The sequence below is a fragment of the Phoenix dactylifera genome, unplaced genomic scaffold (assembly GCF_009389715.1).
Source record: "Phoenix dactylifera cultivar Barhee BC4 unplaced genomic scaffold, palm_55x_up_171113_PBpolish2nd_filt_p 000745F, whole genome shotgun sequence".
Lineage (NCBI taxonomy): Eukaryota > Viridiplantae > Streptophyta > Magnoliopsida > Arecales > Arecaceae > Phoenix > Phoenix dactylifera.
The window spans coordinates 1-27947 of record NW_024068118.1 but is presented as its reverse complement, the minus strand read 5'-3'; the positions used below and the strand labels follow the sequence as shown (position 1 = coordinate 27947).

Here is a 27947-nt window from a genome sequence, read left to right as displayed (position 1 = left end):
ATTGGTTGCTTAATCATTTGAATCATTTCCTGTTACATTCTATGTGTTAACATCCAATAATAATAGCCCAACGTCGGATGAGTTAAGAATTTTTATGATATTTATATATTCTTAGATCCACCAATCTAAAAGTGTGGATTTTTATATAGAACCTTAACAATATGTATTGGTATTAAGTGATGGTTATTTAGTTTTATGGAGTTATCCTTCTGTAATTAGCCAACCTGCCAATAAAAATAGCAGCTGTTAATTAATATTTTCCTACATACTATATTAATATTATGTTTTTAAAATCTAAAATTTGAAGTATCCCGTCCATTTAAAAATAAATTTTATTTGAACCAGCATGCGCATCACCCTTTTTAAAGCAGATGGTTTAACGCCATTTTTTTTAATTAACTCAGTTTTCTTTTTTATGATTTCCAAGATTCATCTTAAAAAATATATAATAAGTAAAAAAATAAAAGAAATGGCTGCATCGAGTGAGACTGTGAAAGGTTGGATGATTTCCACCATCGTTTTCTTGGCCTTTGGCCGTCACGAGCTCCCTCTTGAGGAATTTGGGACAATAACCAGTGGCTAAAATTGGCCTGAACTTGGCTGACCTTTTTTTTTTTTGTCCCTTTGAAATCAGGGATGCGTCCATCCAGCTCCATAAAAATTTTATCAAGTAAAAATAAACTATTTTTTTTATTGATAAGGTATTGCAAAGGTTTCAAATTAATATTTTTTTCTAAAAAAATGTAAGTCGAGTACAAAATTGACGGCTGGCACCAGCTTTAGCCGCTCAAATTATTTGGAAAAAAATTCGCCAATAGTGATTAGATGAATCTAAAACCAGATAATGAGCGCCCATCATTATAATTTATTGAAAAACTGCGCGACCTTGCAAACTATCCATATTTATTGAGAGATGAATGAAATTTTTTATTGAACCGCCTTATATGATGCTGGAAATATAATAGTTATAAATTTTCACCACTTTCTTTTCTTCGTTTTTTCTTTTTTATTTTTTTAGATATATTTGTTCTAAAAAATATGATATATTCGATTTATCAAAAGAAAAAGGCCATCATGTAATTTTTATTTTATTTTAAAGAATTTAATATTGACAGTTATTTTTGCACGGAGGAAACGGCCGCTAGGCGTTAAATAAAGTAACGTTGTATAAAAAGACAAATCTACTATATGACCCGAACCTAACGGACGGTGGCCCCAGGAACCACATGTCACAAGATTCGATGCCGGATTTGGTCGTGTCTCAGGATTGGACGGTGCAGCATGGGGAGGTTCCACATATCATATCAGGTGGTCCTGATGCGTCCCTCCCTCAAATAATTGGGGATGAACTAAAAAAACAAAAATCTATCAAACTATTCATTCATTCAAGTGGCCCCTCCCTCACTTCCATCTAGAAAGAGAGATAAGAGAGAGAGAGAGAGAGGAGGTTCAAAATAACAGATGTTATAACGGTTTCTAACTCCATCAATCCATCATGTTAATATATATATATATATATATATATATATATATATATATATAGATATATATATATATGATAAAATAACATCAATAATAATTATTGGTTTAATGGTGAAAATGCTAAAGATTATGCTATAAGGTGGCCAAACAAATTAGAAAAAATAAAATCACACAATAGCTCATATGTAGGGACATGGTTTGCTTAAATAAAATTTTTGGAGTGATGAGCCGCAAAGGTCTTTGGATGGCAACATAGGAGGCAAGATTTCTTTACGCCGAGACCAAAGTTTAAAAGGAGTTGTTTTCATGCGCTCACGTGGCCTTCCGTCCTCTCCCTCCCAAATTCCTAGCGCCTGATGGCGGAGGGTTTTCCACACCGACCTCATCTTTCCACCCCCAACCTGGATACGTCGTCTCATCCCTCACTTTTTTTTTTTTTTTTTTTTTTTTTTTTTGGTACATCAGTAGATTGCAGTAGCTTACGTCAGCCTGGCATGAGTACCATCTTTAGCATCAAGAGAAATAGGATGACATAAAGATAAGAGGGCAGAATCAATCTTAGTGCATTAAAACCTCTTCTGAATGGAAAGCAGCAAATAAGACGACTCAGTGTATAGCCCTAATCGCCTCACAGAACACATGAGCAATCTGGATCGAGCGGCAACTTGACACTAGCCTCTGGATATTATTGAGTATGGGATGGTCGTCTCCTTGGTGCCCGATGTCATAGAGCCACTCAGTTACCGTAGTAGAGTCTCTTTCTAGGATTAGGCAGATTGCCCTTAGGATCCTCCTTGCATAGGTGACTCCTTCCCATGCTGTCCTGAGCTTTACTCTAATAGCTGTCATATCGCAGGTGCGCCGCCCGCTTGCCATGACTAGCTTGGAGCCATGATTCTGGATCACAAACCCAATTCCTCCTCCATCTCCTTCTGCCGAGGTGTTACTGTCGAAGTTCACCTTAAGATGACCAGAGGATGGGGATTTTCAAGAGACAAGTATCACTTGGGGTGCTGTGGCAGTAAGTGGGAACCTTAGATGTCTCTAGCCAACCTCGATGGAGATGCCCGAGTGGTGGCAATGATCTTAGTCACATGATCGAGTGGCTCTGTCCACCACAGTCCTCGAAGGAGTTTGCTTGTTCTCAAAGATGGAAGCTTTCCGGTCTGGTCAATGCACATTTTTGCTACCTGTCGCGCAACCATGGTGGATATTGTGGGGGCGCCGAAGGGCAGCTCTCCATCGCAGCCGAGGCCTTTAAATTATGGATGGACACGTCATGAGGGGAATCTGGATCGTGTCTGGGACGAGAGAGCTGAGTGGAGTCGCCCAACGTCTGCCGTACTTCGTTTAGTACACTGGCTGTTATAGTTTAATTGACCGGGAAACTCGGCACGGAAAATCCTCATGGGGAACATCGCACAGTGTTTCCATCCAATTGGCGCTTGCCACGATCGATTTTCTTTTTCTCTTCTTTTTTTGTTGTATTGTAGTCTGTTTCGAGATTGTCTCCTCCGTATGTTTTTTTTTTTACTTTTTATTTATTTAAAGTAAACCCGAACGCTAAACACCGCTAAACGTAAACCGGAATCACTAAAGCAATCTAGAATAAATAGAGCCATCTGAATATAAAATGTCCAACAAGATGAAACATTTGAATCACCAATCATCATAATCTACATATCCAAAATGCCTAAAAACAATATTGAAGTTTTCTGAAAATATATTACCTATGCAGGAAGTGGTTTAAAAGTAATTAATTATTTGATAATGATATGATGGTGAAGATGAGTATTTGTTATGAAATTCATAAACTTCGAAAGGAATTGATGCATGGTTTGTTTATTTGAGTTTGATCTAATTTGCAGATGTGCAAACATGATGAATCGAGTCGATTTCCTAATATGCAAACATGTCCTATGAATTTCGGTTGTCGAATTTTTGAGCAAGTCATATGCGCCGTAACATTGGTCTGCCTTATTAGGAAATGCACCAAGTTTAAGCTTCATATAGTTTTGGAGCAGATTAACATTTTCCTACTCATATTCATCTTTAGCTCGACTCAGTTACACCCTCTGCCCAACTCTTATGCAGCTCTGATGACACAATCTCCCATTTCGTGCAAGAGATCATTCTTTTACCAATCATTTCTATTTTACCAATAAAATGATTTCTGAAGCCTATTCACCAAGGCCTATGTTATGTTATCTCCAAGTTAAATGCATCCTATTCTTTATTCAACCATTTATTTTTCTATTGACTTAGGGGAACTCTTAAATGGATACAAGTCTTCGGGTGGCTCGCCATCAATAGCTATGATTTCAATCGATTTACGTGTTGCCACAAATTTTTTTTTCTATTTCTTTGAACTGTCAGCTAGCTACCAATTTAAGATAGTAAAAGATAGCAAATGTCCAACCTTGACATCCTCAGGAAGCTTTGAGCGACAAGTCAATTGCTGAGAACTGATCTATAGTCTATATGAGAAAGATTAAAAATTTTCACATTCTTGCTTTTATCCCTTTTCCCCAAAGATAGCCCTTAACTTTCGCATAATGAATATCTAATCCATGTTTTGCTCACCACGCAACATGGAAATTTCCAAATCATGCAAAATAGCACACTAAAGATAAGATGTCAAATAAATTCTTCTCATAGTAACTAATAACAGCACAATTTATTACATATTTTTGCCAAAGGAGATATTTATGATTCATTTATTCATTATATGTGTGTGTGTGTGTGTATATATATATCACATGTAACCCATTAGCCGAAGGTTGAGAAAGATTTTATGCACATTCTTAGACTTTTTAGGCTTTAAAATGTAGGATATATCAATACAAACCATGCGATTATAAAAGACAGAAGAAACACATGAGAAGCAAAGGGCATAGCAAAACAACATTTCTGGCCACAATTCATGAATATTGAAGCATCTGTGTATAACTAAAAAATGCAGTTATTTGAAAATAATTATTACCATACATATGTGATATGTCTGCAGGTCCACCCACAATACAATGCTAAAAAATCCTTATGACTTAATCGAGCCAGAACTTGTGGTTTTGAATCTGTTTGGGAGAGAGATTAGTATATCATTATGAGTTTTCACAACCAAGGATGAGAGAGAGAGAGAGAGAGAGAGAGAGAGAGTCCGTGAGAAGGCCTAAAGAGGGATGGAGACTGCTACCAGGAAACAAAAAAAAAAAAAAGAAAGGAAAGGAAGAGAGGGAGGGATGGCGTGAAAAGTTTTGGTCCCTCCATCTGTCGTTTTTTGTCCTGTAGGTTGGTATCTCCCTACTGAATTATGGAACAACCTTTGGAGCTGAGTTGGAAAACCTTGTTCTCTTGGTGAAACCGCCCAAAGCCTATCTCCCCTTCCCCTCCCTCCTTCCAACTCCTCTTTCACCCTTCCATTTTTCTGCTGTTTTCATAACAGACAATTGGTCTTTCCTGACTCATTTTTTCTCATCTTCCATCTATCCATTTAGGCTGGAATTCCCTCTCCTCAGAAGTAAGAGGTCTTGCTTTTTTTTTTTTTTTTTATGGTCCTCTAAGGAAGGATTTTTACAAGTAAGCACTGGAGCTAAGTAGAATGATGGGTGCAAAGGCCCAGGTGTCAGATTACCCAGAATTTTTAGAGGTCGATCCCACGGGAAGATATGGCAGGGTACTTGCAGAAATATATTTGTTTTCCTTTTTGTTCGAAGTTCCTAAGTTGGGCAACTTCACAATCTTTTTCGTTTTCCTGTCTGCAGTACAATGAGATCCTTGGCAGGGGAGCTTCAAAGACAGTGTAAGATCCCATTCCCCCCTGCTGTCCACCTACTCCAGCTTCCTCTTCTTGGTTCATGGCTTTCTCATGTTGGAATCTGATGGCAGTTACAGGGCTTTTGATGAGTATGAAGGGATTGAGGTGGCATGGAACCAGGTGAAGCTCTATGACTTCCTTCAGAGTCCTGAGGACCTGGAGAGGCTCTACTGTGAGATCCACCTCCTCAAGACCCTCAGGCACAAGAACATCATGAAGTTCTACACCTCCTGGGTCGACACCTCCAAGAGGAACATCAATTTTATCACCGAGATGTTCACCTCCGGCACCCTCAGGCAGTAAGTGAATCTCCCCCACACTAAAGATCTGGGTCACTGTTTTATTCTTGATTCAATCCCTTCCTTTTTTTGTTTTTGTTTCTTTTGTTTCCTCCTCTATTGGAATAGGTACAGGCAGAAGCATAGGAGGGTGAGCATCAGGGCAGTGAAGCATTGGTGCAGGCAGATCTTGAGGGGCCTCCTCTACCTCCACAGCCATGACCCCCCCATCATTCACAGGGACCTCAAGTGCGACAACATCTTCATCAATGGGAACCAAGGGGAGGTCAAGATCGGCGACCTCGGCCTCGCCGCCATCCTCCGGAAGTCGCACGCCGTCCATTGCGTAGGTGCGCCCGCCATGGCCTGCTTCTATCATCATATAGCTTTCATGTTAGGCTAAGGACATTGCCAATCTAGTCTCTTTTCTTCGTTCCTTTGTGGCAATGACTTGGTCTCAAAGATGCTGCCCACCCTCTATTTTTAGATTTAGATTTGGATTTGGATTTGGATTTGGATTTGGATTTAGATTTAGATTTAGGTGGTATCTCCATTCCTTCCTCGACAGGCACACCGGAATTCATGGCCCCCGAGGTGTATGAGGAGGAATACAATGAATTGGTGGATATATACTCTTTTGGGATGTGTATCTTGGAGATGGTCACCTTCGAGTACCCTTACAGCGAATGCACGCATCCGGCGCAGATCTACAAGAAAGTTATCTCAGTAAGATCCCATATCTTTGAATCCTCATAGCTAATTATAGCATTGCTGCAATGCCTAAGAGTTATTTTGTTGCTGTCTTACGGTCGTAAATCCGGTAGGGGACCAAGCCTGAAGCTCTGTATCGAGTTAAGGATCCCGAGGTGAGGCAATTCGTGGAAAAATGCTTGGCCGCAGCTTCCCGAAGGCTTCCTGCGAGAGAGCTTCTCAAGGACCCATTTCTCCAAATCGATGATCGCGGTATGGTCTATGGAGAGGGAGAATTGAGCGACATGGGCCGGATTGTGAGGCAACCTTCTCTTAATCTCCTTCTAAGTAGCGATTCTTCGTACACTAATGGATTCTCCAGCAGTCTCCACCGAGAAACAGAGATAGAAAATGGGTGGGGCTGCCATGCTGCTGGCATGGAAATCCATGGAATGGACCTTTTCAATAGCCAAGAAGACGAAGCACTGGCTAATGTAGATATCACAATCAAGGGAAGGAGGGGAGAAGATGGGGGCATTTTTCTGAGGCTCAGGATTGCAGATAAAGACGGTATGAGAGAATTTAGATCCTCTGAAGCTTTCCTGTTTTGATTCATTCATGAGCAAGGGAAACCCATCATCACCTGTGATCTGTTTTGCAGGCCGTGTGCGCAACGTATACTTCCCCTTCGACATCGAAGCTGATACTGCATTGAGTGTTGCGACGGAGATGGTTGCGGAGTTGGATATAACTGATCATGAAGTAACTAGAATAGCAGAAATGATCGACGGAGAGGTAGTGTCCCTGGTGCCGGAATGGAAACCAGGACCTGGAATAGAAGAAATGCCAGGAGCTCCTACTGCAAGTTTCTGTCAGAATTGTGCATCCAATGCCTCATCATGCGGTTCGCTCATGGACTACCTTTCACTCAAGTCTCCAGGCTGTGCTAATGTGCAATCCATTCATTGTTCCAATCTCGAGTGTGCTGCGATGCATGGCCGGTTCGAAGAGAGAACGTACCAAGTCGAGGGATCTGAGGATAATGTGACCGAGGGAGCACCGGTGCTGTCTACCAGCCAATCGGATAATTGCTCGGACGATGAAGGTGACCAAGCTGAGGATGAGAGGGTTGCACACATCAATGGCTATCTACAGAGCGAAAGTACGAAGTCGTCGGGCCATTCGTATTCTGGTTCCAACCAACAGCATTGCCTCGAGGTACCGGAATTAAGATTCGGCTCTCCTCGACCTGATATATCAGATGATTATGAAAATGAGATCCATCAAGAATTGAGATGGCTCAAGGCAAAGTACCAGGCAGAGCTAAGAGAGTACAGGAATCGACACTTGGGAGAATCAGGAAGAGCTTTGCATCCATCCCCGGAATTTGGCAACGGGGAAATGAGAGTGGAGAATGGTGCTGCAGGTTCCTTGCTCCTTGAACATTCACAAACTTCAGAAAACAAGACAATGAAATCCTTTCATTTGGGAATGCATTTTTCATTTCACATCCCTTGTGGCGACGCAGAACCAGGCCCCGGAAAGAAGAGTTTTCCAGCCGATAGCAATGAGAGCCGCCCCGTTTTGGGAGCCCGAAGGGCCCGAGATTGCGAGGCGAATGCTGAGAGCAGCCCTGAGATGTTCACAGCAAAGAATTTCTATGCGGGAGCTCCTCTGCTTTGCAGAACCAAGTCCCTCCCTGCTGATGCAGTGGATGTTTGATATCTGCAAGGCATTCTCAAGATAATTCCATCATCACTCACTTCGACTGTATATTGTTTTTGGCCCGCTACTTGCATAAGATTGCGCAGCTCTTCTGCCTCACTGTATATGGGTAATGAAGTGAGTTGAAATGCGAGGGTGTCTGTATTCACTCGTGAGCACTATGTATCGTTCTTTTACTTCCTAGAATCGAAGAGAGCAATTCAGGCAGACTTTGTATGATGTGATGCAACTCCATGCGGTGTAACTCGAGAAGATTTACATGAGAAACGAGAGACATCTCATTTCATCTAGATTCTAAATATTTTACGCTCTCTTTTTCCTTGGGGGAAGACCTCCATGTTTGCCCATTTTCTTAACTTCCAGGCTCAGCGAAGAGATCGAAGCGTACGTAAAACAATTTATATGCACTCGGAATGTAGCATGCAACGGGGAAAAGCAAAATGAGCATGGTGATCGAGCGGCCTAAAAGGTTAAAATCTACGTAGCACCAACTAAAGAAATCCTCCATCAAACCGACAGCAATCTAAATGAGCAAACGAGAGGGCAAAATATCCAAGCTAAATGGATCCTTTCAAAGTACTGCGAGCTTTCTGAAGGTGCTGCTCTGTGCCCGACAAGCCCATCCATGCATGCCTCGCTGGATGGAGATGCCAACCGTGTGTGGAACCATCCATTAATGCTTTATTTATTTATTTATTTATTTATTTTTTATTTTTTGCTAAAGACGGTGGTATCATACATAATGTGTATTGATCTGCAAACCAAAAAAATTAAAAGGCAAAACATCACAGAGAGCACTCGGCAGCTCTGTCTCGTAACAAAGAAGGCCACCCAATCTGCAGCCCCATTCGCTTCACGAAATGCATGCTTCGTCTGAATGACCATTCCATTACAAACCAAGGCCCGAAATCCCTCAACAGCAGGTGGTAGTCACTGACCCCCTCTGACACCTGCAGAATCCACCCAATAATCTTCACGGAGTCATCCTTCAAAAGGACCTCCTCGCCCGCAGAGCATGCCTGACATAACATAGTCTGGACCAGGCCGCTCGCAACTTCGCTCCTGGCACCAAGGTGTCAAACAACTCGCATCCCCTAACAGTAATCACCATCCATTAATACTTGGCAGCATGCATGCAGATGCTGGTGGTGAGTTCCATTCATTGGCGCATGATGGGAAACGGTTGGCCAACCCCAGGGAACGTCAGTCATTTAGAGCTGTTCTGAGGTCCTCAGTCAGCCTCCTCCTTGTCCATTACGTCCGCTGCAGCGGGTTCCACGACATGCTCCCTTCTCTTCTTAAGGAGACTGAAATGGTTTCAGGACTTCCAGCTCTTAAATTACATCGACTGGAGACTTAGAAGTCATGGATGATGCCGTGCACGCTTGAGATGGGGAAGTGGATGGAAAGTGACGGTTGAAGGGTCCAATTTTGGGAACTCTGGAAGGTCATCAGCTGAATTGGGTAGGGTGGCGGGGAGGTGAAAGGTAGGCCTCCTTTTGAATGATTGGAGGCTGGGTCATGCCCATAATTTAGAACAAAAAAAAAGGAAAGCATAGAGAAGTCCTGCTTGCCTGATTCCGTGGGGGCATGACATGATCTTTATTCGAGAGTGTGAAGGCATGACTTTTGTTGGCTATGGATTGATAAAAGCGAAGGCATCTCGTTTGTTGGTCGCAGGTCACAAACATTTTCCAAGCACAGATTCTACAGTGCTTTTTGTGAAGCATCCTCTATGGCTCTTTTGATCTCGGCATCAATATATATAGGATACATCTCCCAAAAGTGCAGGCATTAGCCAAAGTAAAAGAGGGGTCGCTGAGATCCACAAAACTGGCAGGCGATGATCCTGATGGTCTTGAAGGCTGTGAACCATCTGATCCATGGACCTTTGATTTCACATCATACAATGACAACGCATGGCTGTTCATAATATGGAGACCACAAAAGACTTGCTTAGGCCAGCATTTATTAGGACATGGCAACCACAAAGGCCGGCCCAAAAGAATACACAGACCTAAGCATGGCTGTTTTTTAATCTTAAATACTTTGTTGTCGATGGAAATAAGCATGCGGACTACTTGACATTATGTGTGGGAAGAACTTAGAAAGGTGAGACTCAATCCCAATATTTTGTTTCAGCTCGTTCCGATAGACTCTATTCGTCAAGTATTCATCTCGACACACCAGTATAGAAATGAGCGGCTGTGATTTGCTATATAGTGCATGCCGTGTAGGATGCAACTTCTAGAAAGAGCGCAAAATAATAGCTAACATCTTTGGAACTTGGCCTATACATGGATGAAGAAATTAGAAAGGAACGGTTGGAATTTGGGATAGAAAATTGACATAATTCACAGGGTGGAGGAGAAGATTTTGGTCGATTATCTTGTCTGTTAGGCCTAGTGCAATCACTAGAAGGAATTGCCGTGAAGAGAACAAAAATCTTAAAGCAAAGCGAGTACCTAGGAGTTTATAGGCAAAAGGGCTTAATTCCACACTGAAATCGGACATCCTGCCCCAATCTTGTTACTAGTTTTATATAGGGATAAGTGTAACAATATTTCACGTCTTAATTAGTAGTAAAATATGCTATAGTGCAACAGCTAACTACGTCAAATAGCTCGTCAAAGCGAGTGTGAACGGTGGTGGGCATTCAGCAGCCCATGTCTTCCTTCCCCCACAAAAAATCCACAATGAAGAAAAGAAACAAGCAGTGGAGACAGGCACCTCTCGAGCTATTCCACTCCAAGCTGGTACTCCCGGAGACTTGACGAACGGACCATCCTTCTCACCGAACGTAGTAATTATAAGGTTAATTTCTAATAAGAACGACCTAAGGAATCCAGCGTCAGGAAAGCAATAAGGACAGTGCATGCATCATGCATGTACCGCCAATAAGACAGCTTCATGCTTCTGTAAGGGAGTATTTGGATGCTGGAAGATTTCATCGAAAGGATTTTAACAGGCCGAGATCACATTTTCCAACAGAAAGTTAATAGGTCCCTAGGGATATTATAAATCGTCCATAACTCACGGTCTCTCCTCTTTGGCCTTCCTTCCACTATCGGATATTTAAGAATCACGCAAATTTGGACGCATTTAAATTCAGATTTTCTTCGCCACAACTGGAAGCAAACTACGTACAAAGCGCACTGATTTTTTACTGACCATAATTTGGACATAGGACAGCCAAAGAGATCTCAAATATAAAGGGAAATCTTCTTTTCCCATAGTTTCTTGCAACTGAACAATGCTTCTTTCTGGCCTTTTCCTTCGACCTAGTATGGGCTGTCTCTATCCTCCTTCTACGTCCATTGCTATCAAGTGCCGTATCATGACTGCCATCCCAAGCTGAAATGGGCTGGTTCCCTCCTCAGTATCCATTCCATTTTCTTCGCACCCGGTTTTCCATCCTCGGTAGCAAGCGAGGAGGATTCTGGAGACCAACAACCTCGAGCAACCTGGCATTCTTGGCAGGGGATTCTTGATCGAGCCACTAGCTGGGAGGGATGGATTAAATTATGAGGAATCATGTGGGCATGTATTTAGTCCCACATCAGTTATTCGCCAAAAAGATCTTGCGTACTTATACAGAATTAAGGAATCAAAAAAATACTTTTTGGTTAGCTTTTTTGGATGAGATCTTGCATTGTGATACATGGTATTAGAGCGCACTTGACCCATAACCTATGTGCACTCGAGGGACGCTGCAACACGGTTTCTTAAAAGCTGACCATGATGTGTGATGATTTTCTTGTGGTGCACGGTACCGAAGCTATGCTGCAGGCCATAATCTAGCAAGTGGAGGTGTGGCTGCACTTGTGTCGTCTTTTCGGTCACGGTTCTCTTCACATATTATCTCTATTTAGCAAAATATCTTTTAGGAATTGATATATTATTATTTTTATTTTTTTGTCAATATAAAGGGACTCATCCTAGCCATTCCTTGTTAGTAGATGAAATTCACCTTGGTTGTTAAGTAGTTATCTGTTGCTTATCTATTTAAATGGCTAACCATGAAACGAATCACATCCTTTTCTTTCTTATTTTGCCCGACTAATAGGGGAGGAGTTTCCATCCCTGTTCGTCGGAGCCAGTCTCCTCTTTCCTTTCTTCTCCTCCACTTGCGGGCGAGATCGATGCCCGTCATCGCCCCATCCCATACCAGCTCAGGGCTGATAATTGTACGCACCAGCTGGTGAGAAGCTATAGGATACACAAAGCTACACTCTGAACCCCTCCTTTCAAGTTAGTTTGCCTTTGATGAACACGTTAAATACTCATCTAAATTAATGAATCCACCATCTTACAATCAAGTTAAGCATGCATGCTGTTGCTAACATAAATAGCAAATTGGTGCATGACATGTGCCAAGAGTACACCATAGCTAATAGGTTATTTGAAATCATTGGCAAGTAGTGTTGGACTAAAATTCATATGGTTGTCTCTTCAATTTTGATTGCGTTGCTAAGGGATAGAAATCTAAAATAATTGATGCACCGTTAATTTGATAATCTTGATTGATATATGATAAACTTCGTTATATAAATGACTGTGAGGACCCGTACGGGCATGTGTTTAGTCCCACATCGGTTATTCGCTGGGTAGATCTTGGGTACTTATACAGGATCAAGGAACCCAAATAATAACTTTCGGCTAGCCATTTTGGGTAAGGTCCTGGGTTGTTACAAATGGTATCAGAGCGGACCCAGCCCATAACTTATGTGGACTAGGGGACACTGCAGCACAGATCCATTGGGGTTGACCACGGACCGATCGTGGTGTTTGTGATTAGATTTGAATGGATTTGAACCCTTAGCCTGACGAGGACGTCAGGACTTGAACGGAGGGAGTATGTGAGGACCCGTACGGGCGTGTGTTTAGTCCCACATCGGTTATTCGCTGGGTAGATCTTGGGTACTTATACAGGATCAAAGAACCCAAATAATACCTTTCGGCTAGCCATTTTGGGTGAGGTCCTGGGTTGTTACAATGACAATGGCGGAGAAGAAATTTTTGTTCATATATTGGATGGTATGTTTGGTTTTCTAATTAGTTCATTGAAAAAAGGTCGAAAGAAGGGGCCATGAAAGCTCACATTGGCATGAGCCATGGACTGGTGGTGCTATTGCACTACAAAAGAAAGGATATCTCCCGACGGTTTTTTTAGTCTCTACCGACGCTTTTAAGCGTCGGCGAATTTCCAGCCCACGCACCCCGAAGCGTGGGTCAGACGTCGGGCAGGTGGGCGTGGGTCCGGTTTTTGCCGACGCTAAGAGAAAGCGTCGGTAAAAACAGGGATTTTCCGACGCTAATAAACGCGTCGGCAAAAACAACATTCGCCGACGCTTTAAAGTGTCAGGAAAGCCCAAACCAGTTTTGGATTTTCGCCGACGCTTTAAAGCGTCGTTATAAACATTTTTTTTTAAAAAAATATTTTAAAAAATATTTTGAATCAGAGCCTCGATTCCTCCCCAATTTCCTCTCCGCCTCCTTCATCGCATCCCTCAGATCCCACAGATGCCCTCTCGTTGCCATTGAAGCGAGACGGCGTGGCTTACTTGGAAGAGACGGGGTGAAGGGTACGGGCGATGCCGTTAATGGCGCCATAGCTGCGGGAAGTGAAGCCCAGGCAGCCGAGCAGGCCCTGGCGGTAAGGCAAGAAAGAGATCGAGTGCCAGAACTTCTCTTTGGTGTTTCCTCTCTCTCTTCCCTCGCTCTTGCTTCTATAGAGGAGATCTTTGAGGAAGACCCACTTCTTGGAGGTTCTTCCAGAGGAGGAGGACGTGGAGGAGGACCGGGAGGACGAAGCCGAGACGGATAGAGTGGCCGCCTCCGCCTCGATCTGCTTCGGATCTGGAACCGGCTCTACATCTTTCGCTCTATCTTCTCGTTCTTCGACCTCCATTTGCCAATGGAGTGGCGCGTTCCGAAGCGGAGAATGGGATCTGGCCCTCCGGCGAATCGATCGGCTCCGGAGCTTCAGATCCCGCCCCCTCGCAGCCATTTCTGGCGGGTGACGCTCGGATTCATCGTCGTCGTCTTCTTCTTCGTTGAGATCGAGGAGGGGGCGAGGACCTGGGGCCGCTGGAGGTGGGAGCAGAGCTTCATGGGGCGGATCTGGCCGTTAAGGAAGAGCTCGTCGGCGGAGGTCATGGATCCGGTGGCGAAGGCGGCGGCAGAGGGGAATCGGGCGGAGAATTCGAACTCGAAGGAGCCGGCGACGGAGGCGTCGGGGGAGTCGGAAGGGAAGCAGCCTCCGCCGCCGCCGGCGGAGGAGAGGATGAAGTGCATGGGGCTGGTGGGGGCGCTAAAGAAGTAACCACCGGCGACGCCGCCGCGGCCGGGGCTGGAGGGGGCGCTGACGTAGGGAGTGGAGCAGGAGCTGTCGACATCGTCCGAGGGGAAGCGCAGGGGGGAGAGGGGAGGGTCGAGGTGGTGTTCGCCATGGTTGGGTTCTGGGAGCTCGGAGCTCGGAGGGTCGCCATTGCGAAGGTTTTGGAGCTCCATTCTCTCTCTCTCTCTCTCTCTCTCTTTCTCTCTGTGGACTATAGCTTCTCGGAGAAGATATTATAGACGGAAAGGACGAAGGGGGAGGTGGGGCTCGTTGGACACGCAATAAATTTTGGGTCGTTGGCGTCCGACGACGCTTTTTAGCGTCGTCTTAGGCCTGCGATTAGACCTACACGTATTAGCGTCGTTTTTTGCCGACGCTTTTTACAAGCGTCGCCACATTTAGACATTAGACCGAAAAAGCGTCGGTAAAACCGACTTTTCCTATAGTGTTGCTTGTGATGATCTCCTTGTGGTGCACTGAGGCTATGGTGTAGGCAAACGGAGGTGCGGCAGCATCTGAAGCGATTGAATAAGCTAGCAGTTAAGAGCATCAAGGTCTGCCGTCTAACTATTCTTTCATTTTTTTTCTTAGATTTTTATTGGTATTTTAGGGTCAAAGGTTTTTTTCGTTCCAAAGGAGTTTTGGATAGATATTATGAATTATTTTTCAATAAAATCTATTTTACAAAGTATTTATTTATTTATCTACTTAAAGAAGAACCTTAATTTGGTTAGAATTTTTTACATTATTTAATTTAATATAATCTTTTAGAAGGAATCTTGATCTCTCTCTCTCTCTCTTACTTTTTTTTTTGTTAATCTTGTGTCGTCTTTCACGAATTAGACAATTTTCTTCCCATATTGTCTCTATTTAGGAAAATATTCTTTAGAAATTGATATATTACCTTTTTATTTTTTTCTCAAGATATAGAGACATCCTAGCCGTTCCTTATTAGTGGATGAAATTTCACTTGGTTGTTAATTGGTTATCTATTTATTATTTTTAATTATTATATGTAATATTTTAGGAAGCACGATAGCAAGAAAACATTTTTGTACAATACTTGCATAAAACTAGGAATTTTATTGTTCCCCTTTTAAAAAAATTGTTATCTTTCATTTACTCGCCCTATAGCTACCTAATTTGTAAAGTTGAAATCATTCCTTTGTATTTAGTTGGGCATTAAAATTCTTGAGCTACGCTCTTTTTCCGATTTGTTAGCATTTTATTCTGTCACTTTTTAAAAAATAAAAAATTATTATTTTTGTACATTTACTACAATCCCATCTAGTTTCTACTGTAATATATCTTCCTCTTTTATTGTACTTATTTTTGGCATTTTTCACTGCAATGCTTCTTAATTTGTAGTTTCATTTGTTATGTTATTTGCCTTTCTTTTAAAAAGAGCCCGGATGGAGATATTATAGACTGTGTCCACATCTCTCATCAGCCAGCCCTTGATCATCCTTTACTCAAAAACTATACCGTCCAGGTGTGTTATCTTTCCCCCTTACTTTCTCTTGCTTTCAAATCCTTTTGTGCAAAATCTTCAGATGAGGCCAAGTTTCCACCCATTAGGCCTAATGATGGGAATGAGGTGGCTTCAAAGATGGAGACTAGCTCCATACGTCAGCTTTGGCATCAAAATGGGAGGTGCCCCAAGGACACCATCTCTATTAGGAGGACCAAGAAGGATGATGTGATGAGAGACAGCTCTGTCGAAAGATACGGAAAGAAGAGGCACCATCCCTAGTAGGAGGACCAAGAAGGATGATGTGAACAATCGATGGACAACAAAAATAAATATTTTTTTTTTGCATATTCAAGTAATTTAATGGCCCGCAAGAAAAAGGGAGAGAATCTTGTTATGGAAATCCTTCATTATGGAGGAAACAATTGATGGACAATTAATTTGATAATCAGATAAGCTCTTTCAATTAATGCACAAAATTAAGCAGAATCTGTGGCATTTAATTTAAGTAAGATATTCTTTGATATATAATAGGCAACAAGGAAGAAGAAGTTTGTTATATACATATTGGATGGTGTATGTTTTTATTTTCATTGAAAAGGGTTTGAAAGAAGGGGCTATGGAGGTGCACAATAGTATAAGCCACAGCCTGGTCGCGCTATTACTGGTGATGATTTGCTTATCGTGCATCATGGCTAGAGTGTGGGCTACAATCGAGCAGTTCGAGGTGCGGCAACATCTGATCCGATTGGATAAGCCTGTCAAAAGCATCAAGGTCTACCATCCCACATTGTTCTTTCAATTATTCTTCTTTTTTTTTGGATTTTTTGGTAAGAAAACATTTTTTGTTCATTGTAAAAGAGTTTTAAGAAGATTTTCTAAATTATTTTTAATCGGAAATGTATTTTGAAATATTTTTTGTTTTCACCTTTTATGTTCGTTCAGTACAATCCCATCAAGTTTCTACTGTAATTTTCCTCTTCTATCATGCTTATTTTTTTTGGCATTTTTCACTGTAATGCTTCTTAATTTGTGGTTTCATTTGCTCTAATATTTGTTTCTTTAAAAAGAGCCCGGATGGGGATATCATAGACTGTGTCCATATCTCTCATCAGCCAGCCTTCGATCATCCTTCGCTCAAAAACCATACTATCCAGGTGTGCTCTCTTCCCTTCACACTTTATATTCTTTTCAAGTCCTTCACCTTTCACTTAATGTTTACACCTAGAAGTCTCTTTACTTTGTCTTCACTTTATGCAAAATCTTCAGATGAGACCAAGTTTCCACCCATTAGGCTTATACGATGAGAAGAGGGTGGCATCAAAGATGGAAACTAGCTCCATACCTCAACTTTGGCATCAAAATGGGAGGTGCCCAGAGGACACCATCCCTATTAGGAGGACTAAGAAGGGCGATGTGCTGAGGGCTAGCTTTATCGAAAGATTTGGAAAGAACAGGCGTAGGACAATCCCAAATCCAACTTCTATAGAATCCAACAGGAATAATAATACGCATGAGGTATATAGTTTTGAAAATTTATGAAAAGGAGTAACCTTGGAGTGAAGTATCTCTAACCTTTCCCATTTGTGTTTGTTGGTGGGTTTTCTTGAGTAGCATGCAATTGTTTATGTAAGGGGAGGTAAGTACTATGGAGCAAAGGCAACCATAAATGTGTGGAACCCGAAGCTGCAACAGAAAAATGAGTTCAGTCTATCTCAACTTTGGATTGTTGGGGGTCCTACAGGACTTTTCAATACCATCGAAGCTGGCTGGCATGTATATTATTGTTTTAATTTTGAATAAATAGAAAGTAGTTTTAAATATATGAAATTTTGAAAGTTCTCTCTTCATGCATTAATTAACTTCATCTGGTTACTCTTTGGTGTGGAAAAAAAATCAGGTATATCCAATTTTGAATGGAGATTATAAAACAAGACTATTTACTTTCTGGACGGTAAGTTAACATTCCTTCATTTTCTCATATTTTTTATGTGTTGTTTCTATTAGTTTCCTCTTTCCTTATGTTGTCCTACCTTATCTTCCAAGAGTTTTTTAATAAAATTTATCTTATCAAATATAAGGGAATTGGATTGTTCATTATTTTGAGTGTTTTGGGTTCTTTCTGGTCGATTATATGATAGAGTTGAGGCGCCACAGACATTCCTGATTTCGATAAACGACACAAAGCAAAAATTATGAAAAATTGGAAGGCTTCTAATATTTTGCCATAAAATTTTAGGCTGATGGTTATAAATCAGTAGGCTGCTACAACCTACAATGCTCTGGGTTCGTTCAAGTCAACAAGGAGATAGCATTAGGTGCCACCATCTACCCCATTTCTAGCTATGGTGGACGCCAATATGAAATCACTTTGTCTCTCTGGAAGGTAAAGCAAAAGATTCACAAGGTGTTTATTTCTTGTCCTAACTCACAAACTCTCAATGTAGCAAAAGCACAATAGTCGTATTTAATTGCTTTTTTACGTCTCATCTATCAATACTAATGAATGTTCATATGGTTTTCATTTTTGAGCAGGATCCAAAAACGAGGAATTGGTGGCTGCAGTATGGGAATCAATCTCCAGTGGGGTATTGGCCTTCTTCCTTATTTCCTCATCTGTCAGACGGTGCCTCAGAGATATACTGGGGAGGGGAGGTTGTGAACTTACATTCAAATGGTCAGCACACCTCCACGAAGATGGGCAGTGGCCATTTCCCAGAAGAAGGTTTTGGCAAGGCGAGCTACTTCAAAAACATTCAAATAGTTGATAAGTCCAACTATCTCCAAGCTCCTCGAGGGATTCGCACTTTCGCTACACGATCCAATTGCTATAATGTGCACCCTAAGAACAATGGTTACATCTACTATGGGGGTCCTGGTAGAAATCCTAATTGTACGTAGAAGGGCGTAGCTTTTTGTATCTCCATCTTGTTGGGCAAAGACAATTATGAAAAAAATAATCGCGAACAATCGGTGGACAACAAAAATAAATATTTTTCTTTTTGTATATTCAAGTAAATTATCAAAATCATCGAGCACTAACAATCAAGCCACACAGTCAATAATCAATATGAAAATAATTTAATAGCCCACAATAAAGAGAGAGAATCTTGTTATGGAAATCCTTCGGCTTGGAGGATGACCACCACTGCATTTGGTTCAGGCAAAACTTCCACCATTGTGAAAATATTGGGAATATTGAGAGCATTTCTTCTAAACCTAGAGATCCCCATATATCAATATCATCACATATGGGGTGGAATTTTAACAAAAAGCCAAGAAAATCTCTTGAAGTTGGTATGCTAAATCGAATTAAACAAGAGGTGAAATCAACAGGGCAAGCCATTAAAGTTGAAGAACAAACTACCAGGTTTCACCACCTAAAAGTTGAGTAAAATTGGAGTTAAAATTACCATGCAATCTTCAAACAAACTCTCTAATCCAGGAGGATTATCAAACTCAATGTGAACTACTTTGGCCACTATAGGTTAGACTAGATATGGTCCAGTAGTGAGATCGCATCGAGAAGCTAAATCATGTGTCAAACTTTCGGAGTTATAACTTGGTCATACAATGCTCGATTTAGATGATGTGTCTTTTTTTCAAATGGATTACTTTTTGAAATGGATGGTCCGGACCAATTTTATCGTTTGGAATTCGAAATGGGTCGATTAAATCAAAAATTTTCTTTTTGGGATAGATTTTGACCGGTCATATGTTCCGATTTAGGAAAAATTAGATAGAGCGACTGAAAGCAAAGTCAATATAGAAGAAGAGATCTATCTCTTTTAGGATTTTAGTTTTTTTTCATATTTATTTCAACTAGTCATATCTAATTTGAGAGCTGAGTTTTATTTTAACTGGAGGGGGAATTTGATGTGGATTGTTCGAGAGCAGACCTCACTAATATAAATGGAGACCATGTATCTTAGTAGCAGCTTTGTATCTCTTACTTTTCCCATTTCTTTCCCTTTGCTCCTTCGTCTTTCTCATTTATGTTTGTTCGTGGGTCTTCTTGAGCAGCATGCAATTGTTTATGTAAAGGGAGATAAGTATTATGGAGTAAAGGCAACCATGAATGTGTGGAACCCGAAGCTGGAACAGCAAAATGAGTTCAGTCTGTCTCAACTTTGGATTATTGGGGGTCCCGAAGAACTTCTCAATACCATCGAAGCTGTGGCTGGCATGTATATTATTGTTTCAATTTTGAATAAATAGAAAGTAGTTTTAATTATATGAAATTTTGAAAGTTCTCTCTTCATGCATTAATTATCTTCAGCTGGTTGCTCTTTGGTCCCCAAAAAAATCAGGTATATGCATTTCTGTATGAAGTTAATAAAACAAGGCTATTTACCTAGCTACTGGACTGTAAGTTAATATTCCTTCATTTTTCTCTTGTCCTATATGAGTTGTTTTCATAAAAAGTATAAAGATTGGGTGTCTTCTTATATTTTACCCTAAAAATTTCAGGATGATGGTTATCATTCAACAGGCCGCCACAACCTACTCTGCTCTGGGTTCGTTCAAGTCGACAAGGAGATTGCATTGGGTGCCACCGTCTACCCCATTTCTAGCTATGGCGGACGCCAATATGAAATCACCTTGTCTGTCTGGAAGGTAAAAACAAAAGATTCACAAGATGTTAATTTCTTGTCCTAAATCACATACTCTCAGTGTAGCAAAACTACAATAGTCATGTTTAATTACTTTTTTAACTTTTCACCTATAATTAATAATGAATGTTTATATGGTTCTCATTTTTTGAGCAGGATCCAAAATCGGGGAATTGGTGGATGCAGTATGGGAATCAATCTCCATTGGGCTACTGGCCTTCTTCCTTGTTCCGTTATCTGTCGGACGGTGCCTCAGAGATACAATGGGGAGGGGAGGTTGTGAACTTAAATTCAAATGGTCAGCAAACCTCCACAGAGATGGGTAGCAGCCATTTCCCAGTAGAAAGTCTTGGCAAGGCGAGCTACTCCTAGAACATTCAAATAGTTGATAAGTCCAACCATCTTCAAGCTCCTCACGGGATTGCCCCTTCCACTACGCAATCCAGCTGCTTTAATGTGCACATTGACAACAATGGTAGAAATCCCAGTTGTCCATTGAAAAATACAATCATGAATATATAATTGCGAACAATGAATGCACAACGAGAATAAACAATCAATGGTTACTCTGTCACGGCACATTTTTACAGCCCATGACAGGTTCCATATTCTGCTTGTCTCGGAAAATATTAGGAAGGACAGGTCGCTGGATTGGGAGTGCTAACCATGCAGTGCCAGGTTAAGACTCTAAATTAATTTGTATTTAGAAAGCAAAAGTTGACATTTAATGCATGCTTTACAATGAATTGGAGGACATATACTCTTTTGGGATGTGCCACATTACCCACCAAAATTTCTTCAGAACAAAATTGTGAAGTTACAACGGAGTAGAGAAAGTATACAGGATTTTCAAAGGAGTTACAAAGGAGGTGTTCCGGCACGCAAGAACCACTCCTTAGCAAGAGAGACAGCGAAGAGGAGACTCGGAAGAAAGAAAATCTGAAAAGAATGAGAGTGCAGCAAGGTAGCATAGTTCAAAGCTGCAGGTTTCTCATCATATAGTCTCCATCAGAAAAAGGAAACCGAGGCAATACAAGAGGAACAGCCTGCTGGAGGGAACCTTTAGTACAATTTGAGGGGAGGATGCTTCATCATAGTCTCCATCCTGCGAGAGAGCTTCTAGCTGACCCATTTCTCCAAGTTGATGATCATGGTACGCCTGGGAAATACCTCCCAAGCTTTGAACCCAAAACCCCCTCTCAAGTAGAGGGGTGAACCACTGGGCTGTAACTCAGCTTGCCTTATTCTGTGTACTTATCACAAATGATTCATACAGTACTGCACAATGGTTTGTGCCATCCTTCAACCTAAAATATTTTACACACACAAGTTCAATTCAGAAAGGGGCTTGCATCCTGAATTTAGCATCATGTTTCCTGAATCCAAGCTAGCATTTCTATTTCAGATTGAGCTTCCCACACTTTTAACAAAAGACGGGTGAAAAAGGCTTTGGGAGACTGAGAAAACTAGCACAAGTTAACCAGATAAATAAGCGAGCTTGGGTAGTATGAGCATCAAGTGTCAACCAAGGTTTGAGAACTCGGTTTCAGATTTGATTTTGGTTTCTTCCATGAGTCTAAAATTCAGCAATTTCCATGGTTCTGAGCTCCAATTTTGCCATTTCTTTTCAAAACCGAAAAAAAATAAAATCCAGAAGCATGAGTTGAAGTTAGAGAAAATATGATCCACTAAAATAATTTTTCAATATATTTTGCCGGTGCTTCTGCATTCAAAAAACAAAAAACTACACTTTGGATTAAAATATTAGAAGATCATGATATATCATTTAATTCTTTGACATCAATTTAATAGATGACAATTTTAACCGTATTATTAGTGGCAACACAAGGCCTTTCATATTGACATAAATATTAAGAAATTTAAAAAAAATCTTTCAACCTAATGGCCTGATTGGCCTGGGTTTTGAGGGTCCAAATTACACCTGGTGCAATAATAAACCGCATCTTGCCCGTGTTTAGGAAATATTATACTGTGTGCTACCTTCAGACGAGTGGATGGATCTATTTCCCGAATCAAAGGAGGTGTGTCAATGTCATGTGGCTTACTATGCTTCTAATCATTGTCCAATTTTAATTGATGGTAAGGATAAGTTCCTTAATATTATTAGTCCATTTTGCTTTGAAAAATTCTGATTGCCTTGCAGGGAAATTCAGGAAGTGGTTCGACAAGCCTGGAGATGCTATGGCCATTACTCTCCATGGGTTCGAGTAGCCTTGATGCTAAAGAATACCAAAGAAGGCCTTGGAAGATAGAACCGTGAGAATGCTCGCAACTTTTTCAAGAAGGGAGCAAATCCTGATAACGAAATTCTTGAAATTCAAACCAAGGAGGCTTAAAATGGAGGCCTCAATCAACAAGAGCACATGAAGTTATCAAAATTGCTTCAGCTATATAATAATAATTTTATGTATGTAGGAAATCTTTTGTGGGTAAAAGTCAAGGATCCAATGGCTCAAAAGAGGAAAATAATAACACTAAATTTTTTTCACCGATCCATTATATAACAAAAGCAGTCATATATGTAAGTTCGCGTATTACATAATGAATTAAGATTGGTTATGTTAGGTCGAGTGATGAATTTAGATAAAAAATTTTGAATGGTCTCTTTTCTTTCTTTTTCTTTTTTTTTGGTAATAGAAACAAGATAAACATTTTCCAAGCACAGATTCGCATTAGCTAAAGTAAAAGAGGGGTCGCTAAGATCCACAAAACTGGCAGGCCATGATCCTGATGGTCTTAAAGGCTGTGAACCATATGATCCATGGACTTCTTTTTTTTGCTAAAAAACGGCATTTATATTACTCTAACGTGAGTATAAGATCCATGGACCTTTGATCACATCATACTATGATAACGCATTACTGTTCATAATATGGAGGAGTTGGGGCAGTTTTAGCCGGTGGCGCTACTGCCTCGTCCTACGTACGACCAAAGGCTTGCTTAGGCCAGCATTTATTAGGACATGGCAACCACAAAGGCCGGGCCAATAGAATACACAGACCTAAGCATCGCAGTCTTTTTATCTTAAATACTTTGTTGTCGATGGAAATAGGCATGCGGACTACTTCACATTATGTGTGGGAAGAACTTAGAAAGTTGAGACTCAATCCCAAGATTTTGTTTCAGCTCGATCCGATAGACTCTATTCGTCAAGTGTTCATCTCGATACACCACTACAGAAATGAGCGGCTATGATTCGCCATATAGTGCATGCCGTGTAGGATGCCACTTCTAGAGAGAGAGCAAAATAATAGCTAACATCTTTGGAACTTGGCCTATACATGGATGAAGAAATTAAAAAGGAATGGTTGGAATTTGGGATAGAAAATTGACATAATTCACAGGGTGGAGGAGAAGATTTTGGTCGATTAATTATCTTGTCTGTTAGGCCTAGTGCAATCACTAGAAGGAGTTGCCGTAAAGAGAACAAAAATCTTAAAGCAAAGCGAGCACCTAGGAGTTTACAGGCAAAAGGGCTTGATTCCACAATGAAATCGGACATCCTGCCCCAATATTGTCTCTAGTTTTATATAGGGATAAGGGTAACAATATTTCACGTCTTAATTAGTAGTGCAACAGCTACCTACGTCAAATAGCTCGTCAAAGCGAGTGTGAACGGTGGGCATTCAGCAGTCCATGTCTTCCTTCCCCCACAAAAAATCCACAGGGAAGAAAAGAAACAAGCAGTGGAGACCGGCACCTCTCGAGCTATTCCACTCCAAGCTGGTACTCCCGGAGACTTGACGAACGGACCATCCTTCTCACCGAACGTAGTAATTATAAGGTTAATTTCTAATAAGAACGACCTAAGGAATCCAGCGTCAGGAAAGCAATAAGGACGGTGCATGCATCATGTACCGCCAATAAGACAGCTTCATGCTTCTGTAAGGGAGTATTTGGATGCTGGAAGATTTCATCGAAAGGATTTTAACAGGCCGAGATCACATTTTCCAACAGAAAGTTAATGAGGTCCCTAGGGATATTATAAATCGTCCATAACTCACGGTCTCTCCTCTTTGGCCTTCCTTCCACTATCGGATATTTAAGAATCACGCAAATTTGGACGCATTTAAATTCAGATTTTCTTCGCCACAACAGGAAGCAAACTACGTACAAAGCGCACTGATTTTTTACTGACCATAATTTGGACATAGGATAGCCAAAGAGATCTCAAATATAAAGGGAAATATTCTTTTCCCATAGTTTCTTGCAACTGAACAATGCTTCTTTCTGGCCTTTTCCTTCGACCTAGTATGGGCTGTCTCTATCCTCCTTCTACGTCCATTGCTATCGAGTGCCGTATCATGACTGCCATCCCAAGCTGAAATGGGCTGGTTCCCTCCTCAGTTTCCATTCCATTTTCTTCCCGGTTTTCCATCCTCGGTAGCGAGCGAGGAGGATTCTGGAGACCAACAACCTCGAGCGACCTGCCATTCTTGGCAGGGGATTCTTGATCGAGCCACTAGCTGGGAGGGATGGGTTGAATTGTGAGGAAACATACGGGCGTGTATTTAGTCCCACGTCAGTTATTCGCCAAGGAGATCTTGGGTACTTATACAGGATTAAGGAATCCAAAAAATATCTTCTGATTAGTCTTTTTGGGTGAAATCTTGCATTGTGACAAATGGTATTAGAGTGAACTCGGCCCATAACCTATGTGGACTAGGGGGACAATGCAACGTAGTTTCATAAAAGCTGACCATGATGTGTGATGATTTTCTTATGGTGCACGGTACCGAGGCTATGGGACGGGCCACAATCTAGTAAGTGGAGGTGTGGCAACACTTGTGTCGTCTTTCACGGTCACGATTCTCTTCACATATTGTCTCTATTTAGCAAAATATCTGTTAGGAATTGATATATCATTTTTTTTGTCAATATAAAGAGACTCATCCTAGCCATTACTTGTTAATGGATGAAATTTACCTTGGTTGTTAAATGCTTATCTATTTAAATGGCTAACCACGGAATGAATTGCATCCTTTTCTTTCTTATTTTGCCTGGCTAATAGGGCAGGAGTTTTCATCCCTGTTCGCCGGAGCTAGTCTCCTTCCTTTCTTCTCCTCCTTCCTTTCTTCTCCTCCACTTGCGGGCGAGATCGACGCCCGTCATCGCCCCATCCCATACCAGCTCAGGGCTGATAATTGCTGGTGAGAAGCTATAGAATACACAAAGCTACACTCTGAACCCCCTCCTTACAAGTTAGTTTGCTTTTGATGAACACGTTAAATACTCATCGAAATGAATCCACCATCTTACAATCAAGTTAAGCATGGATGTTGTTGCTGACATAAATAGCAAATTGGTGCATGACACGTGCCAAGAGTACACCACAGCTAATAGGTTATTTGAAATCATTGGCAAGTAGTGTTGGACTAAATTCTTATGGTTGTCTCTTCAATTTTGATTGTGTTGCTAAGGAAAAGAAATATAAAATAATTGATGCACCGTTAATTTGGTACTCTTAATTCATATATGATAAACTTCGCTATATAAATGACAATGGCAGAGAAGAAATTTTCATTCATATATTGGATGGTATGTTTGGTTTTCTAACTAGTTCATTGAAAAAGGGTGGAAAGAAGGGGCCATGAAGGCTCACGTTGGCACGAGCCATGGACTGGTGGCCCTATTGCTTGTGATGATCTACTTGTGGTGCACTGAGGCTATGGTGCAGGCAACGATGCAACAAACAGAGGTGCGGCGGCAGCTGAAGCAATTAAATAAGCCTGCCGTTAAGAGCATCAAGGTTCATCGTCTAACTATTCTTTCATTTATTTTTTTTTTAGATTTTTATTGGTTTTTTAGGGTCAAAGATTTTTTTTCGTTCCAAAGGAGTTTTGGATAGATATTCTAAATTACTTTTCAATAAAATCTTTTTTTACGAAGTATTTATTTATTTATTTATCTATTTAAAGAAGAACCTTAATTTGGTTAGAACTTTTTAGATTTTTTAATTTAATATAATCTTTTAGAAGGAATCTTGATCTCTCTCTCTCTCTCTCATCCTTTTTTTTTGGTTAATCTTGTGTCGTCTTTCACGGATCAGACGATTTCTTTCCATATTGTCTCCATTTGGGAAAATATCCTTTAGAAATTGATATATTAGTACATGAAATTTATTTAACTTGGTTGTTAAATGGTTATCTATTTATTATTTTTAATTATTATACATAATATTTTAGGAAACACGATGGCAAGAAAATATTTTTGTACAATACTTGCATAAAACTAGGAATTTATTGTGCTCCTTTTAAAAGATTTGTTATTTTTCATTAACTCGTCCTAGTGCCATCTAATTTGTAAAGTTAAAATCGTTCCTTTGTATTTATTTGGGCATTAAAATTCTTGAGCTGTGCTCTTTTTCCAATCTGTTAGCATTTTATTCTTTGTCACTTTTAAAAAAATAAAAAAATTATTATTTTCGTACATTTAGTACAATCCCATCTAGTTTCTACTGTAATATTCCTCTTTTATTGTACTTATTTTTGGCATTTTTCACTGCAATGCTTCTTAATTTGTAGTTTCATTTGTTCTGTTATTTGCTTTTCTTTTAAAAAGAGCCCAGATGGAGATATCATAGACTGTGTCCATATCTCTCATCAGCCTGCCTTTGATCATCCTTTACTCAAAAACCACACCATCCAGGTATGCTTTCTTTCCCCCTCACTTTCTCTTTCTTTTTCCATAGTTTCTTCGCCTTTCACTTACATCTCATTACTTTTCCGTTGACCACACTTTCCCCCCTTCTTTTTCCGCAAACCGAACAAGCCCTTAATGTTTCCACTCGGCGGCCTCTTTACTTTGTCTCAACTTTATGCAAAATCTTCAGATGAGACCAAGTTTCCACCCATTTGGCCCATATGACGCGAACAAGGTGGCATCAAAAAAGGAAACTAGCTCCATAACTCAGCTTTGGCATCAAAATGGGAGGTGCCCCAAGGACACCATCCCCATTAGGAGGACCAAGAAGGATGATCTGATGAGAGCCAGCTCTGTTGAAAGATACGGAAAGAAGAGGCACTCGACAATCCCGAATTCCAGTTTTGTAGATCCCGTTCAGATTAGAAACGGACATGAGGTATATAATTTTTAAAATACATGACAAGTAGTAGCTTTGTATCTCCTACTTTTCCATTTCTTGCTCCTTCACCTTTCTCAATTATGTTTGTTGGTGGGTCTTCTTGAGCAGTATGCGATTGTTTCTGCAAAGCGGGATGAGTATTATGGAGCCAAGGCAACCATAAATGTGTGGAACCCGAAGGTCCAACAACCATATGAGTTCAGTTTGTCTCAACTTTGGATTATTGGGGGTCCTGAAGAACTTCTCAATACAGTCGAAGCTGGCTGGCAGGTATATTATTGTTTCAATTTTGAATAAATACAAAGTAGTTTTAATTATATGAAATTTCGAAAGTTCTCTCTTCATGCATTAACTAACTTCAGCTGGTTGCTCTTTGGTCCCGAAAAAAAATCAGGTATATCCATTTCTGTATGGAGATAATAAAACAAG

At 40.7% G+C, this 27947-nt stretch overlaps 3 protein-coding genes, 1 long non-coding RNA gene and 1 pseudogene across 4 annotated transcripts; 4 read left to right on the top strand and 1 right to left on the bottom strand.

Moving 5' to 3' along the window:
- Window positions 1-4799: 4799 nt before the first annotated feature.
- On the top strand, window positions 4800-8288 carry LOC103717647 (probable serine/threonine-protein kinase WNK1). Its single transcript, XM_008806108.3, has 7 exons — window positions 4800-5155; window positions 5244-5281; window positions 5368-5595; window positions 5704-5924; window positions 6143-6300; window positions 6399-6834; window positions 6926-8288. The coding sequence occupies exons 1-7, from the start codon at window positions 5081-5083 to the stop codon at window positions 7984-7986; spliced, it is 2217 nt and encodes a 738-aa protein (XP_008804330.1). The 5' UTR covers window positions 4800-5080; the 3' UTR covers window positions 7987-8288.
- A 5261-nt stretch (window positions 8289-13549) lies between these two features.
- On the bottom strand, window positions 13550-14502 carry LOC103717669 (annotated as a pseudogene).
- Window positions 14503-14786: 284 nt separating this feature from the next.
- LOC113460953 lies at window positions 14787-18701 on the top strand. The gene is made up of 9 exons (XM_039120199.1): window positions 14787-14816; window positions 14863-14883; window positions 15735-15821; window positions 15883-15957; window positions 17070-17318; window positions 17415-17576; window positions 17701-17754; window positions 18040-18186; window positions 18336-18701. The coding sequence occupies exons 1-9, from the start codon at window positions 14787-14789 to the stop codon at window positions 18699-18701; spliced, it is 1191 nt and encodes a 396-aa protein (XP_038976127.1).
- A 1633-nt stretch (window positions 18702-20334) lies between these two features.
- On the top strand, window positions 20335-20987 carry LOC120107054. The gene is made up of 2 exons (XR_005509021.1): window positions 20335-20417; window positions 20570-20987. It is a non-coding gene; the product is annotated as an uncharacterized LOC120107054 (long non-coding RNA).
- Window positions 20988-26102: 5115 nt separating this feature from the next.
- On the top strand, window positions 26103-27788 carry LOC120107052 (the record flags this gene model as incomplete). Its single annotated transcript, XM_039120198.1, has 4 exons — window positions 26103-26183; window positions 26996-27082; window positions 27267-27515; window positions 27627-27788. Coding segments are annotated over exons 1-4 (579 nt in total), but the record flags the coding sequence as incomplete, so codon positions are not given.
- Between the last annotated feature and the right edge of the window lie 159 nt (window positions 27789-27947).

Bases quoted from the DNA above. Each gene is read 5' to 3' on its own strand.
- LOC113460953 (XM_039120199.1), top strand. From the start codon at position 14,787: ATGATCTCCTTGTGGTGCACTGAGGCTATG. The intron at 15,822-15,882 runs GTGTGTTATCTT...CAAAATCTTCAG, and splicing joins TCAAAAACTATACCGTCCAG to ATGAGGCCAAGTTTCCACCC. The intron at 17,755-18,039 runs GTAAGTTAACAT...ATAAAATTTTAG, and splicing joins GACTATTTACTTTCTGGACG to GCTGATGGTTATAAATCAGT.
- LOC103717647 (XM_008806108.3), top strand. From the start codon at position 5,081: ATGATGGGTGCAAAGGCCCAGGTGTCAGATTACCCAGAATTTTTAGAG. The intron at 6,301-6,398 runs GTAAGATCCCAT...TAAATCCGGTAG, and splicing joins TCTACAAGAAAGTTATCTCA to GGGACCAAGCCTGAAGCTCT. The intron at 6,835-6,925 runs GTATGAGAGAAT...TCTGTTTTGCAG, and splicing joins CAGGATTGCAGATAAAGACG to GCCGTGTGCGCAACGTATAC.